Source organism: Thunnus maccoyii, chromosome 11 (genome assembly GCF_910596095.1).
Source record: "Thunnus maccoyii chromosome 11, fThuMac1.1, whole genome shotgun sequence".
Classification (NCBI taxonomy): Eukaryota; Metazoa; Chordata; class Actinopteri; order Scombriformes; family Scombridae; genus Thunnus; species Thunnus maccoyii.
In genome coordinates this window covers 29,294,782-29,310,059 of record NC_056543.1, presented here as the reverse complement: position 1 = coordinate 29,310,059, position 15,278 = coordinate 29,294,782, and the positions used below count along the sequence as shown (strand labels likewise).

Below are 15,278 nucleotides of genomic sequence, written 5' to 3'. Positions count from 1 at the left end.
TAATTATTAATTATTACTAATAACCAAGCACAACCCTGCCAAATCCAACAGTGGAAATAGGCGTAAAAATCCTGTTTTTGTTTTATTATGCTTTTAATTTTAGAAAATTAAAGTGTTACAATAAGTATTCATGCATAAACTACCTTACGAAGCAGGTCCCCACACCAGGTCCCAAACTAGAGTCTCCCAGATCACAGGCGACTGCGCTGCTACTGGGCTAAAACTTTATTCACCACCTACTTGCAGACAGACCTCTATCTATTTATACACCCATAACACAGAGACAGCACACTGTGTAACAAGTAGGGAAGAACTTCAAAGGCGATTATTGCTTTGCACTTTTCATTTATTGCCTATTTTTTACAACCTAACTGTAGAAAGGAGAAGGGGAACAACAGGTTATGGAGAGTCCCTTGAGGGCACTTCGCCTGTGTAAGTAGCTCAGCTTTATCTCTGGGGAACACCCCCAACTCCAGGAGTTATGTCCAAATTATGAAATATGTGTCATGTAGCAGGTGGATGTGACTCCCTTAGTTGAGACCTGCTGATAGAACTTAACAGTTTTTTTTTCTTCTCGAAAACAAATAATTTTTAAAATATTTGTATGAAACAAATATTTGTAAAAAAAAAAAACAAAAAAAAAACACTATTTGTGCTTTGCCGAATAACATATGTGTATTCAGGCACACCCCTAATGGAGCACTGAATTAATGTGGAGTGTCTGAGCTCCGGGATAGCAAAACATTTCTGTGTTAGGATAGTGGATGTGCAGGACCATGGATGAGCCTACAATTCATACCCAATGAAGCAATGCTGGACCCTTTTTTTATTAAAAAAAAGACCATTTGTTTTATTGAAGATATTAAAAAATGTACTCATTTAATACTTAAATTATGACTCTTCAAAGGTGTATTACAAAGCTGTCTTTATGAGAAATTGTTTTTTTTAATGAATAGAGTAGAGTTTAACTGTGTGTTGAGGAACTTGCTGTGTTGAAAATAAGATAAGATAACTCTGCCCTGTGCAGATACTGTATGCTTGTGAAACTGCTGCTGCAATTGCTGCTAATTTCTTCCTAGTAGAACATATTCATTTGACAGATGTTACTCAAGCATTCACACCACCATGATATCTGTAGCTACCGCGCTCTTTTTTAAAATTACTTTGATCAGTTGTCATGCTTTTGCATAAATCAAAATACTTTCATGCTGAGAGATGCTCTGTCCTTCACTACATATGAAATGTTGAGACAGATTAATACACTGTTGTCAGGATTTTGAAAACTTACTCCTCTATGACCCCACAGCTGATGACATGTGTTTATCCTGCACACAGGCTCTTATTTGCTCTGTTTTTTTAAATCCTATCCCACCTCCTATCACACATACCATGTAATCAACACCCTTGTGGGCTGTTCTCTCATCAGTCCCGTAGGGCTGCAGCTGGTGACCTGTGCCACTGACCTGACCTTATCCTGCACACAGACTGATAAAGATCCACCCACCTTCTCCCTGATTGGTGCATAGCATAGACTGTAAAATATGGATGTAGCCACCGTCATGTCACCAACTGGTCTCTGAAGAGTGGTTTTGAAGCTCAAAGTGGGCGGCTCTGGCTGTCACCATGGCAGTGCCTGACTCCGCCTAACTCCTGGCTAATCAAAAATGGGCAGATAGGTGGAGCTGAGTCAGGCAGAAGCCTGGTTGCTGAAACACCTAGCAGCTAGCAACCTGTCACTCAAAGCGGCCATGTCATTAATTATGCATAACTTTATTTAAGTGGGTGGGTTATAAAAAAATTCAACCCCTGTACAGTTGTCATGAAAGGGGAAATTAGCTATAGAGACCAAAACCGTTTGTCGGGTTCAGAAGCTCAACCTGTCAAGTTTGATGAGAAGTCAATCATCCTTCTCTGTAATAAGTAAATAAGTAAAATAAATAAATAAATTACATAGAAAAAATACATTAAACATTGAACATTGTACATTAATCATTCAACAGAATCTTAAAAATGTTCTAGAGATAAAAATGGATCTAGTTTAAGGGAGTCCTGAAGCTTATTCCACCTATGAGGAGCATAGTCGGTGAATGCAGTTTTCCCAGTTCTGTATTCATATATGGGATATCCAAGGTAATTCATCCTTGTGAACGAGTATGATATTCCATATTTCTATGTGTTAATAGTGATGATAAATAAAGTTGCGTTTTAATGAATTTGCAAACATTTCTAAAACCCTGTTTTTGTGTTGTCAGTATGGGGTATTGAGTGTAGATTTATGAGGTATTTAAATGATTTTAGCATAAGGCTGCAACATAACAAAATATGAAAAAACTGAAGGGGTCTGAATACTTTCTGAATGCACTGTAAGTATAGTACCAGTGGAAACCACTTATAGTGATTACAGTGATCAACTGCTTATATGAATCAAAATTTAATCTTTTACAATACTCGGATAATGATACAGTTTGTTAACTAAGAATGCAAATGCAGACTAGAAATCGTCTGTTCTTGTCTGATTTCCCTTCTAACATGATTGAGCCCTCTAACATCCGCTGTGTGCTTCTAATAAAGAATTTCCTCATAGAATGATTACGAAACTGTTGTGATCATATCATTCTGCAGAAGTGGGTTCCTTCTGCTAGGGAGTTTCAGGAAGTAACCTTAAGACTGAAGGTTCTTGCAAGACTGACACGTGTTATTTAACAGTATAATTTAACACTGAATGTATTCTGTTTCTCTCAGCAAATGGATTCTTCCCAACTTCTCATCCTAATGGTGATATCTGCATCTGAATATTCAGGTAGTGTACACGTATTGGATATAATGGATCTGTTTATGCAGCTGTAACCATGTAAGAAGTCGACTCCGTTGAATCAACCCAGCATATACAGTACACTCAAAGTACTGAAGCTGCACTTATGGTGGAAAGTGTCTTAAATGATACAGTAGCTACCGCAGTAGACTATATTAACTGAGGATAGTTGCATGCATATACTGTACGCATAAATGGAAGAGTGATTGTATTTAGAGGATGCAGGGTCTGAATATGAACTATGACTTCATGTATCTGTATTAGGGTTTTATGAAGTAAATTGTACTTATATTGCATAGTAACAGGACTATTAATACTCTTACAGCTAACAGTAAGGACTTAAAGAACACATCTCACAATAAGACCAAACCCTTCAATGGATGCATAAACAATTAACAAACATTGTCTGTATATCTTATTCCTCTGTCCCATAGAGCTTCATTGTTGTCAAAAACTATTAAAAACACATCAGTGAGTCAGACCATTACACTGGGTGATATGTTCCTTCATTACCATGAACACACAAACTGTAGTTTATTTAGACTCAATCCAACACACACTGTCCTGCTGCCGGAAATACTCATTAGAACACTAAATGTGTATTAACCTCCAGCTGAAAATTTCCTCAGATGGGGCAGGGAAGTCATAAAGTAGCCTATTCAGAGATGGATGAACACATTGTGGCTTTAAGTCTTTTTATGGAATTTGTTGATAATAACTTTTTTATATTTTATTCTATAATATCCTTATCTTTATCCTTTTATACATACTTAAGACAATAGTATTAAATGTTTTTCCTGCCTGTTTCATGTCTGCCGGGTCACCCTTTTAGGTAACACTTTATTTTAACTCCCCTGTTCAGGGTTTCTAAGCAGCATTTAAGCCATTGATCAATTATTTATACAACACTATAATGTTGTTGCAAGCAGATATAAGGACATGTGTAAGTGTTTATTAATCTGTTTGTTTACAATTATAAATCATCCATAACTGGAGTAATACCACTTAATTGATGCTTTACAATACAGTAGAACATAGTTATATATAATTACATAATTCCTGTCATTTTAAACACATTTATAAATAATTGTAAAGGATTTGTGCATGTGTATAAACACTTAATAACCCCCTATTATAAGTAGCATGTAAACCATTATTAAATGTCTTTTTATCATCACCCTCTTTTAAATGAGGTTTGGAATGTCAATGGGATCTTACCTGGTCAAATAATGCTTATAATAATATGATAACGATAATAATCTGTGCTGCAGAAGTGCTCCCTCATCTACTGTATTTTGACTCTATCCTATGATCTATGAACAGATGCAGGGGTGAATTAAAAATATATTTTTACCACCATCATCATCACCATAAATTTCACCGCCTTCTTTTAAGTATTGCAGATATAAAGTTTCAAACAAAGATTGTAATAGTATGGTCCTCTTCAATATCTGGCTGTGCAAGTAACACATCTAGGAAGTAATAATATTATGCTTTTCACTTTCATCATCATCTCTCATTTTCAGCTAGAGCAGAGCCCGCATGTAAGGACCGGAGCTTGAAATCATTTGACCTTCTTGAAGGTGAATCATTTCATTATGACCCTTTGAGGCCGCAAGGGAGGAACCTCTCTGATGAAGCATTCATGTGGTACAAAAATAGCTCCCAGATGGAGTACATCTCCTCTGATGAGAAAGAGAGGATACATCGCCACAGTGCTGCGCTCTTTTTCTTAAACCTCTCCACTGAGGACTCTGGTGTTTACATTGGCCGGTAATAATACTTGTTTCTATCAAACATTGTGGAAACTTAAGAGATTAATTTTATTTATTTTCTTTCATTAAAGTGAGATCATTTTTTTCACAGAGATACTTTGTTGATATGGCCCCTGATGTGAATGACAGAGACATGTTGTTTCTCTTCTAGGTATAAAACTCCAACAGGAGATTGTTACAAATATCCTTTGAAAGTTGACGTCTTCAATGCAAGCTATAGGATGAATGAAAAATTACTCTATGGAGAAATTGATAACTCTGACCAGAACAAAATGGTCAGATGTCCAGATCCTCTCAGGAAAGTGTGTAAAACTATGAATGGAACATTCACCTGGTACAAGGTATGGGCACTTAAACTCATTTGAACACACTTTAACTCATTTTAATGCACTAAAACTCACTTTCACACCAGCATCCTCTCCATAATCAACAGCACCCTGGCAACTGGTACTGTTCCAAACTCCTTCAAGCACAAAGTGGTCAAGCCCCTCTTGTTAAAACGCAACCTACTACCCTGTCTAGTAACTATAAACTGATCTCTGAACTCCCATTCTTATCGAAAGTTCTTGAAAAGTTTATGCTATATCAATTTCTGCTGTATTTACACCAAAATAACATCTTGGAAATTTCCAGTCTGGTTTTAGGACCCACCATAACACAGAACCTACCTTGCTGAAAGTATCTAATGACCTGCTCCTTTCCGTCGACTCCGGCTACTGTACCACCCTGAATCTACTCATTTTAATTTTAATTTTAACATTTTAATCAACCATCTCCAGTATAGGGTTGGTGTTATTCGCTCTGCCTACCTCTCAGCAATAGAAACTCCTCTGTCAACATAGGCAATTTTTCCTCTCCCTCAGCCAGTCTTTCCTGCAGTATCCCACAAGGATCCATCCTAGGTCTCATTCCGTTTTCTATTTACATGCTTCCCCTCGGTCAAATCATCCAAAAGTACAACATTTCTTTCCACTGCTATGCAGATGACACACAATTGTATCTCCCCCTGAAACCAAACGACCAGTGCAACCTTTTCAGTCTTATGAATTGCCTTGAGGACATCAACTGTTGGATGGCAAGAAACTTCCTGCAGCTAAATGAGAGCAAGACTGAAGTTGTCCTATTTGGCCCCTCTGACTCCACCAAATCATCAATCCCCATGTTAAAAACATCAGGGTGATATTTGACCACCTTAAAATTTGACAAGCAGGTCAATGTAGTAGTAAAAGCTAGCTTATTTCAGCTCCGCACTATTGCTAAAATCAAATCTTTCCTCTCATTCCAAGACTTTGAAAAAGTCAACCATGCCTTTCCTCCTGTTTAGACTACTGCAATCCCTATACACAGGGATTAGTCAGTGGTCCCTATCCCACCTGTTATTGGTCCAGAACGCCGCAGCCGGCTCCTGACAGGTGCCTGGAAGAGAGACCATATTAGCCCTATTCTGGCCTCTCTCCACTGGCTTCCAGTGCAGTCCAAGATCGATTTCAAGGTTCTAAAGCCCTAAATGGGCAGGCCCCCTCCTATATTTGTGACATTTTAACCCCTTATTCCACCTCCAGGACTCCAAGGTCATCTAACCTGGGGCTCCTGGCTGTCCTGTGAACAAATCTTAAGCTCAGGGGGGACTGCGCCTTTGCTCTTGCAGCCCCTAGACTGTTGAACACCATCCCCCTCTCTATCAGATCTGCACCCTCCATTGATCCCTTCAATTCCAGGCTCAAAACTTTTATTCTTTAGCATTTGGATCCTCTTGAAATGGATTCTTACTCTATGCCTCAACTATGTTGTTGATTTGTGCTATATGTTATGTGGTTGTTTTGTTTTTAGTCTTTCATTCTGTTTTTATTGCCTGATTTTGTTCTGTACAGGGCTTTGGTCAACTTGCATTGTTTTTAAATGTGCTATATAAATAAATGTAACTTGACTTGAATGTGACTGCTGTGAACAGCCATGAATAGTTATGATGCATTTCAAGATCAAAATAATCAAACTTTATATTTTGGTAAACTGATAACTGATATCTGTTAAAAAGAATTATATCTAATCAATGGGAACCCAGTATTTGTAACAGTTCAGGAAAGTTCTGGTAACAGTCCTGGTGTTGTGTGCAACAGTAGTAATATAGTATATTTTTGGCCTTCACTAACAAAGGTACCAATGTACAGTAAGACAAGGGAGTCTGTTGGTAACTGTTGTAGCACCTTAGAGCGTGTTATTAAGTGGTCAACAGGTCAGCTGAACGTGCAAAAGTATAGTTTGTCTGTCTGCTGTCAATAACAGGTAAATGTACAGTATAATCAATATAAGAAATATGTTTTCCAATACGAAATGAATATCCAGTTAGGTTACCAAACAGATCTTTGTTGGTTTTCTAGCTGTAAGAATTTTACAGTTATTCCCAGGAAATTTAGGTGGAAATAATATCTCCACTCAACTGTGCTGTTGTTTTTTTTCTGTGGAACTCCTACATCATTTCTCTCTTCTCTCCTACAAAACCTGAGTGTACCAATTGTAGTACTGTAGTAGCAGATTACGTAGCCCTTTCTAGGAACTTCTGAGGAAATAAAAGTTGCATATCAATTTGTTGTAAATTAAAGTATCACTGAACATTTGCATATTATTTTTCTCCTCCTCATGACTGTGGCCCCTGCTGCACCGGCTTCAGGACTTCAGTATTCTTGAAGGTGAACATGAAGCTGACCTGTGGGTGTTTAATGCCAGCAAAGATCATGAGGGCATCTACACTTGCATTTGTACCTGGAAACACAATCACATGGTGTACAACTCCTCAGGCTCCAGGAAGTTAATAGTTATGGGTGAGAGAGCACTTTTTATAAGCCTTTAGTTTGAGTAATAGGAGTCAAAAGGAGTACAAGAGATTAGCTGTTAGTCAACTTACCTGTTAAATGATGACAGAGGCAAAAAATATTTTGATTCCTGATGGATCATTCAAAATACCACAACCTCATGTAAGAGGTAAGCATTTAGTAATTATATGCAGAATAAGAAGACTTACATTTACAAAACAAGGCAATGTGGTTCTTTTTGTAATGGCAACTTTAGTAATGAAACCTCATAAATACAGATATGTGGCAGATCTGACATATTTTTTGGAAATTATATCAAGAAACAACACATTCATCCAGCTATCAGTTAATAGCTGAGTTACATATAGCTCTACACAGTCTTCAACAAAATAACAGGGAAAGTAGTATCTGATTGTTCTAAATAGGACCTTTTCTATGTGTATTCCTCAGAACCTTTGACATTTCCACTTAGCCACACATTTAGCTTTAGTGATGTTGAATTTTCTCATTTTCCAAAATAGGCTAAATTGTTGATAGAGAACCCAGTGTAAACAAAGACATGGTTAGCAGGAATATCTGCAACTCTCTACTTTCTCAGATTAGTGCACTTTAGTGCCATTGTAAGTCTAAAAATGTTAGTGGTGATCAAAGCTTCATGACTAACCTGGAAATTAAAGAGACTATTTTGTCCATGATATTTTTAAAAAAATATGTTCAAAACAAAATTTCCAACATATCATAGGTGGTACATTTATGCATAGTGACTAACCCCTGTCTATATGTTTCAAGTATTGATTCTACTACACTGAGCTATAGTCAATATAATTTGCTAAGAATGATTCCGACTTACCACCACCAAAAATTAGATTTACCAGTAATTAAATTGCTGAACTTTAATATTGTCCATCTGACTTATTGTATTATACATTTAAATGTACTGTACACACTCACACTACAGTTGCAAACACAATTTACGGTACAGTCACATCGGATGTTTTTATATTTCACTAAGTGAAAGTCTATGAATGTGGCACAGCAGCAGTGATTTCATTATTTATAATCATTAATAATTCCACCACAATGACAGGATCAGTCTTCTTCTTTCATGTTGTCAAAATAAAATACTGTATTTAATGGAAATCTAATGCTAAAAACTACTGATACAGATACGGTATTCATGATTTGCCCTTTTACACACTGAACACCTCCAATATTTAGACTGACAATAAAGTGATTTTTTGCATGGCTTTATTAGCACAAATTTCACTGTGACTGTGTTGTTGCACTCTGTCAAGATTAGCAACAAGTAAACCCTAGTGTTGGAACAGCACTCTACATGAAACAGTCATTGCATTTCACAAGTAACAGCTGGTTAAATGTTATAACTATGAATATTTAAAATAGAAAGTAATTTGAAATATTTTGTACACTGTGTGAGGACAACCTTGGGTTAGAGAAAAAAGAGTTGACACTATTTTTGTGTGTACCCGGTAAAGATTATTGATTCGAGTTATAACACTGGAATGAGATCATTTGCAAGTGTCCTATACAAAAGAACAGAAAGGAGTTTTATTTTGTGTTTTATGTTTGCTTGCCCACAGAGCCTCTTGTTTACAATCAAACACCCTTAATCGTGTTAAACAAGGAGCAGATTGCTGATGAAGGTAAGATAAATGCTTCACCTAATAACACCAAAGTGCTGTCATAACACTGCAAATACAACAATCCCTATATCGACTTAATCCCTTACAGTACCTGTACATTTATTTGTGCGGTTAAATCATGTATTATTGATGGTATATTAATGTTGCTATTCGGTATATTCTTGTTGGGTGAGATAGCTGTGAACTTGTTTTGATCAATGTAGGCCTAATGTTAGAACTGTATTTTCATTGATCCAAATAAATATTATCAGTACTGGTGTAATACCAGTAAGGCTCTGTTAAAAGTTAACAAACTTAATAATCAGAAAGTTAGAAAGGTACTTTCCTGGAGCCATAGTCAGAACAAGCAGAGTCCATCTCAAGGACAATTCAGGGGTTATGACATCCTCAAGGGAACATGAATGTGTGTTCCACATTACATCCAATCCTTTCAAATGATATTGAGACATTTCACTCAAAACCTTACATGTAAACCTCTTCGTGGTGTCAGATAAAAAGTCAGGGGATCACCAAAGTTAGTAGGAACCATCTTTTGGAATAAAGTAATTTGTATTCCTCCTCAGGGGACCATGAATATCTGTACAAAATTGCAAAAAACTGCTAAATTACTTTAGACAAAAATGTCTGATTTACCTCATGTAGGAGTCTGGTCACTGTAAAACATTTTCCTTACGTGTACATTCACTTCTTGAAGATGCATACAAATGAATAAACTAATTTAAAAAACATCCACAGCGAGCCCTTCACAGATGTAGCTACTCTTCTCAAGCAAGACACTGCCAATTTTAGCCATAGGTTCAAAAGCTCAGCGAGAGAAACTGACCACAAAATTAAATTCCTTAGAACTTACCAGAGACAACAAGCAAGAAACCTTGGTGTGGTCTCTGTCTCAAAATTAAACTTTAAGCTCAGTGTGGGGTTTGTCATGACATCTACTTTTTAGAACCTCAAACACATTGCTTAAGTGTGACCACTTCTCTCTCTGAGTGACACAGAGAGACTATTGCACGCTTTTATATTGAGCAGGCTGAACTACTATAAATCTCTCCTATCTGGTTTACCCAAATAAGTTATAAATCAGCTATAGCTGATTCAGAACTCTGCGGCCCGAGTGCTGACCACGAGCAGAAGAATAGAACACATCAGACCTATTTTAAAGTCCTTACATTGGTCACTTGTCAGTTTCCGCATTGATTTTTAAATTGTTGTACTTGTTTTTAAAGCACTTCATGGTCTTGCACCAGCCTATATGTCTCACATGCTTACTGTGTATGAACTAGTATGGCCCCTCAGGTCCTCTGGCAAGTCTCTTTTAATTGATCCAAAGTGCAGGACTAAAACCTTTGGTGAGGCAGCTTTTAGCCTTTATGCTCCAAGCAGCTGGAACAGTCTGCCTGAGTATCTGACAGCAAAAAAAATCCCTCTTCAGCCTGGCTTTTGTTTAAGAATGATTTCTATACATTTTAATTTTATTTTATTCACTTATTTTATTGTATTCATGTTGTGAAAATTTTATTTATTTGATCTCTTATTTGATTATTTTTCTTAAACCTGTCGTGTGGAACTTTTACATATAAATGAATGTTCTGTTACATTCAAGCCCTTGCCAAACAAGTTCACACAAAGCTGATAAAGCCTATCACCGCCAGATAAATCTCTCTGTGTTTCACAGTGAGTTTTTAGATCTCATGTCGAGGGCAACATTCCAGTGCAGGAATGTTTGGCCAGCATGACGTTGTTTGGTTAATCGTGGGGCTCTTCTAGACTTTCCAAATGTTATCGGACTGAATGGATCAAATTCTGATAGTGAAACCAGTCATTTCTTGGGGGTTCTGTGAAGCTTAGAACAATTTATCCACTGTTATAGCCCCAACAGTAGGTTACAGCCAGTGTGTACAAACCCTCGGCATACTGGGACACATCCCAGTGGGCTGTCAAAAAATACATTTTTGGGCCAGTGGACCGACCTTTTTACCAGCCCTCTCTGTGTGCCTGCCATTCGGGGTGAGCATGATAACTGCATGCCTGTGTCAGGCCGTATTCAGACCAAATCAGGCTGCAGGGTTGAGCAGAGGTGTGTGAGCATGTTTGTGCTCTAGAATATAAACTCAGTGAAACAATCAGAAAATAACAATTTATTGATCTGATTCATTGGCTTCCTCATTACCAGCACTTCCTCTCTTCATTCATTCTCTAGTTTGCTCAACCACAGCTGCTGTCTCTCTCGCTCGCTGGTGCTCTCAGCTCTCTCTCTCTTTATCTTGTCTTTTTTTTTACATGAGTTGGGAAGCCAACAGAAAAGTCTAACTTTACTTTAATTGTCATCAAACAAAGAGAAAAGTTCTCCCCTCATCCTTGTAACGTCTTTGTACTCAGGCAATCACAGCCGAGCGCCCCCCTTTACTCTCACTGCCAGAAGGAGGAGACAGTCCTGCACCCCAGCTTTGAGATTATTATATATTTTTGCCCATCTTATTGATTTTATTTGTCTTTGTTTTGTTTTGTTTTGTCTTTTTAATCTAGTTTAATTTTTTTTAATTTCAAATTTTATTTTATTACATTTTTATCATTTTTATCTCGTTTTGTCTTTTTAATCTATTTTATCTAGTTTTTTAATCTAGTTTTTATCTCCCTTTATTTTATTATTATTAATATTGTTATAGCTCTTAAATCCATTTTATTTTATTACATTCTCATCATTTGCCACTTGCCACTGCCATGTCTACAAAGCCACTCAAATAAATGAGCAGAGGTTGCTGTGTCTGAATGATTTTTACCTCCATGTGACTGCGTGTCAGATATCTCCAGTAAAATCTGTCTTGTTCTTGTTTCTGTGCCAGGCTCTGAGACCAAGCTGAGCTGCTCAGTTATCTGTGGCTTTAATGTGCGAAAAAACTGTAAGGCTAGCTGGAATGTTAACGGAATCCCTTTCAACAAGGCAGATGGGTACAATCAAACCATCAACACGTAAGCATAATCAAAAGCAGCACAGTATTCAAAACTCAAATACAGTATATACCAGTGTGTATATGTGTGAAATGCAAAAGGCGGTAGAAATTGTGTCACTATAAAGCTTAAACAAATGTCATGAAAGTCTTAACTAAAGGTGTAAATTCATTCCAATGCTAAAAGCTACTGATTTGGTCAGTGACAATGCTGATTCAGTAAAGTCAGTTCAGTTGGAAGATTCGGTGTTAAAGATTTGTTTGTACAGGTGCTGAACACCTCTAATCTGTACCAAATTTCATGGCAACCCATCCAATAGTTGTTGAGACATTTCGGTCTAAACTTAAAGATCCCCTCCACACATTTATTAAGACATACAAACATACTCTGTTTGGAACAATAATCTGTGTCTGATATGGTTTTTCCAGAAAAAAAGTATAATTACCACATTAAAATCCTTATTATGGCATCAACTCCTTCTCCCTCCAAAATTCCACAATCTATGATTATGCAAATATAATTCATCTCAAAAGCTTAACTGCTGCACACATGATGTCTCTTACTTCACTGTAAAGTTAATTCCCAGTGTTTGTGCACTGGAGGCTTCAAGTTTCCAAATCACATTTGTGTAAGTTGCATACTGGACCTCGACTGGCTTCCAACCTGGTTGTGATGTCACAAATCATGCTCGTAGGCCTGCCTCTTAAAATCAGATATTCAGTGAGCTCAGAGAAACGTTCCACTTTCAGAACTTTCCCTGTTACTGTGGCCAACTGAATATTTTCAAATTTCACTTCCTATTTCATACATTTTCATGTCTTGCTTCACTGATCCAGTTTATCATTTCATTATCTGTAATCAAAGATAATGATGACATCGATCTCTTTTTGTTAATGAACTAAACTCTGTGTCCTTGTTAAGAGTTGACGAAGAGCGTTCAAAGAAAACCATCTCCACTGCAATCCTGACCATTGAAAGAGTGTCTGCTAAAGATTTCCAGGATGAGTTTAAATGCATTGGCGATGGCTATTATGAGGAGGTGTCTGGCATTTTAACTCTTAAGCAAAAAGGTTAGTGACAGAACACTCATGGGTAAGACTATATCAGGCTTTGGCTACATGGCTAATACCTAGTGGGATCAATCCATTGTTGGTTTTAGTCTTTTTATCAAATTTCTTAACAATAAGAAAAAAGTACACTATCTCCAGCCTAATCCTGAAGTGATACCATACACACATACATTTTCATTATTTGTCTTCCAGAGACAATAATTCCACTGGTCATTGGAGGGATGTGTGCATTCTTCTTGTGTGTGTTCGTGGCCATCATGGTCAAGTGCTTCGCCATCGACCTTGCTCTCCTCTTCAGACCCTACCTCCCACTAAGCCATCACAATAAAGGTAAAGAAGAAAATGTTTTTTTTTAAATTTTATTGGGTTTTTTTTGAGGATTTAAAGGTCAAAGGATAGCATTGCAGTTATTTTAAGTCCATACCGAATAAATGGAAAAAAAAGGTTTATGTTTTCTACCTATTTCACCGTTTGAACTTCCCCAAAAACCACCACCGGCTGTTTTTACATGTCTGTTTGTATACAGATTAGACAAACAAGCTATGTACTTTGGACAGAGCTCGGCTAGCTGTTTCACCCTGCTTCCAATCTTTATGCCATGCTAAGACAATTGCCTCAGGGCTCCAACGCCATACTTCACACAGTCTTAACACAGCACATGTGTGGCTCTTGGTAAGAAAGCAAATAAGTGAATTTCCCAAAATGCTGAACTACTCCTTTGATGGTGCTCTGTGGAAATTTGTTGTAGAGGGAAACGTTCCGTGCTTCACGAAAACTTGGCTGTGTGCATGGGTGCCTCGTTATGTTTTAAAATGGGGGAGCAAACTTAGAGAGTGTGTGTATTTCATATTTGACATTATATTTATAAAAACATTTTGTAGCCTTAAATGGTAGTAGGTTGCAGGCTACCAGGCCATGTTCAAGGCCAAACAAGGACAATCAGCTCATAAATGAAATAGTCTCACAACACATCACCATATGATTTGTATAATTAAACCTGGTTAAACAATGTTAAAGCTGAGGGTTGCTGTTCTCAGTACTCACAAAGCATCTTCAAAGTCTAACAATTGCAACAAAGCACAAATAATATGGACTCACAACAACTATCTAATTCCAATCCCGCCTGTTTATTATACACACAGGTTCTAGTGGGAGCTATTAGCACCACTAGCTGATGTAGTTGTAATGTTATACAGGAATAAATAATCATAACTTCAAAATCAGGTAATTTTAACTTACATTATCTCATATCAAGGACTATTTTGATGCACAACTCAGAAGGTGACTTTTGCTCCTCAAGACTTGAAAGGGCCATTTTAGTTGAAACCTAATTGTGAAACCCCCCTTAGAGTAAACTTGTACCTTTCATTTAGCCTGTATGAGAAAATGGGAGAAAAATCATAATAATGAAAACACAACGCAGAGCAGCTGGATGAAAGGAGAGATCATTACATGGAGTGACGCATCCTGATATTTAAAAATAATTTCATCCAAAGTCCGACTGAAACTTAAACTAAAGGAAAGTATTCTGTAGAAGTCTAAATAAGTCACTTTCAACTGCTGGACATTTGACTGTTTGTTAATTCAGGCACTTTAACGCTGTGAGGAAAAGCTCCGCTCTGTCTGTCTGTCTCTCACTGCACAGTCTGCTCCGATCGATCAGAACCAACTCAAAGGGTCCAAAAATGTGTTCTTTTTTTATTACTTCTTTTTATCAGTTGCTAAAAATAGTAAAATGATCATTGATATAAGCTACTTAAATATAATCACCTGATAGCACTGACTGTGTTATAAGTTCAGTTTTAGAAAGACAAAATGTGGGGTAGCAAAACCATAACTTTGCACCCCCTAATTGAATAATGGGGATGCATTTACTCCACTTGCTCCACTTGTTCAGGCGCCTATGGCTGTGTAGATTGATACCAGACTCTGTGCTGTTGCTGGCAGGTTTCCAGCTGTTCAGAGCAGATCGCAATACAGAGCTCTCTGGCAAAATGAACGGTGGACGTATTTGTTTTTATACTAACAGTGGCTGGTGTAAAGATGTGACAGTGACTCTGCAGCACTGTTCTTCTGTTCTGGACACTTTTTCATCAACTGTAAACCCTTCTACTCACCCCATGAGTTTGTCCAGAGAAGAGAACAATTTAGATCACTGTTGCACTACAATCAGCAGTTCCTATCACACCATCCCCTGCACT

General features: G+C 37.4%; 1 protein-coding gene across 4 annotated transcripts in view; it reads left to right on the top strand.

The window, feature by feature from the left end:
- LOC121906856 (interleukin-1 receptor type 1-like) overlaps nt 1–15,278 on the top strand; it is a 42,637-nt gene that overhangs the window by 18,990 nt on the left and 8,369 nt on the right. For all 4 annotated transcript variants that reach the window (XM_042426025.1, XM_042426024.1, XM_042426028.1 and 1 more), the window contains 8 exons: nt 2,743–2,800; nt 4,339–4,585; nt 4,739–4,928; nt 7,256–7,406; nt 8,999–9,061; nt 11,902–12,028; nt 12,929–13,077; nt 13,270–13,407. In XM_042426025.1, the coding sequence (XP_042281959.1) occupies nt 2,746–2,800; nt 4,339–4,585; nt 4,739–4,928; nt 7,256–7,406; nt 8,999–9,061; nt 11,902–12,028; nt 12,929–13,077; nt 13,270–13,407 (1,120 nt within the window). In that variant the 5' untranslated portion in view covers nt 2,743–2,745. The remainder of the gene's footprint in view (nt 1–2,742; nt 2,801–4,338; nt 4,586–4,738; nt 4,929–7,255; nt 7,407–8,998; nt 9,062–11,901; nt 12,029–12,928; nt 13,078–13,269; nt 13,408–15,278) is intronic.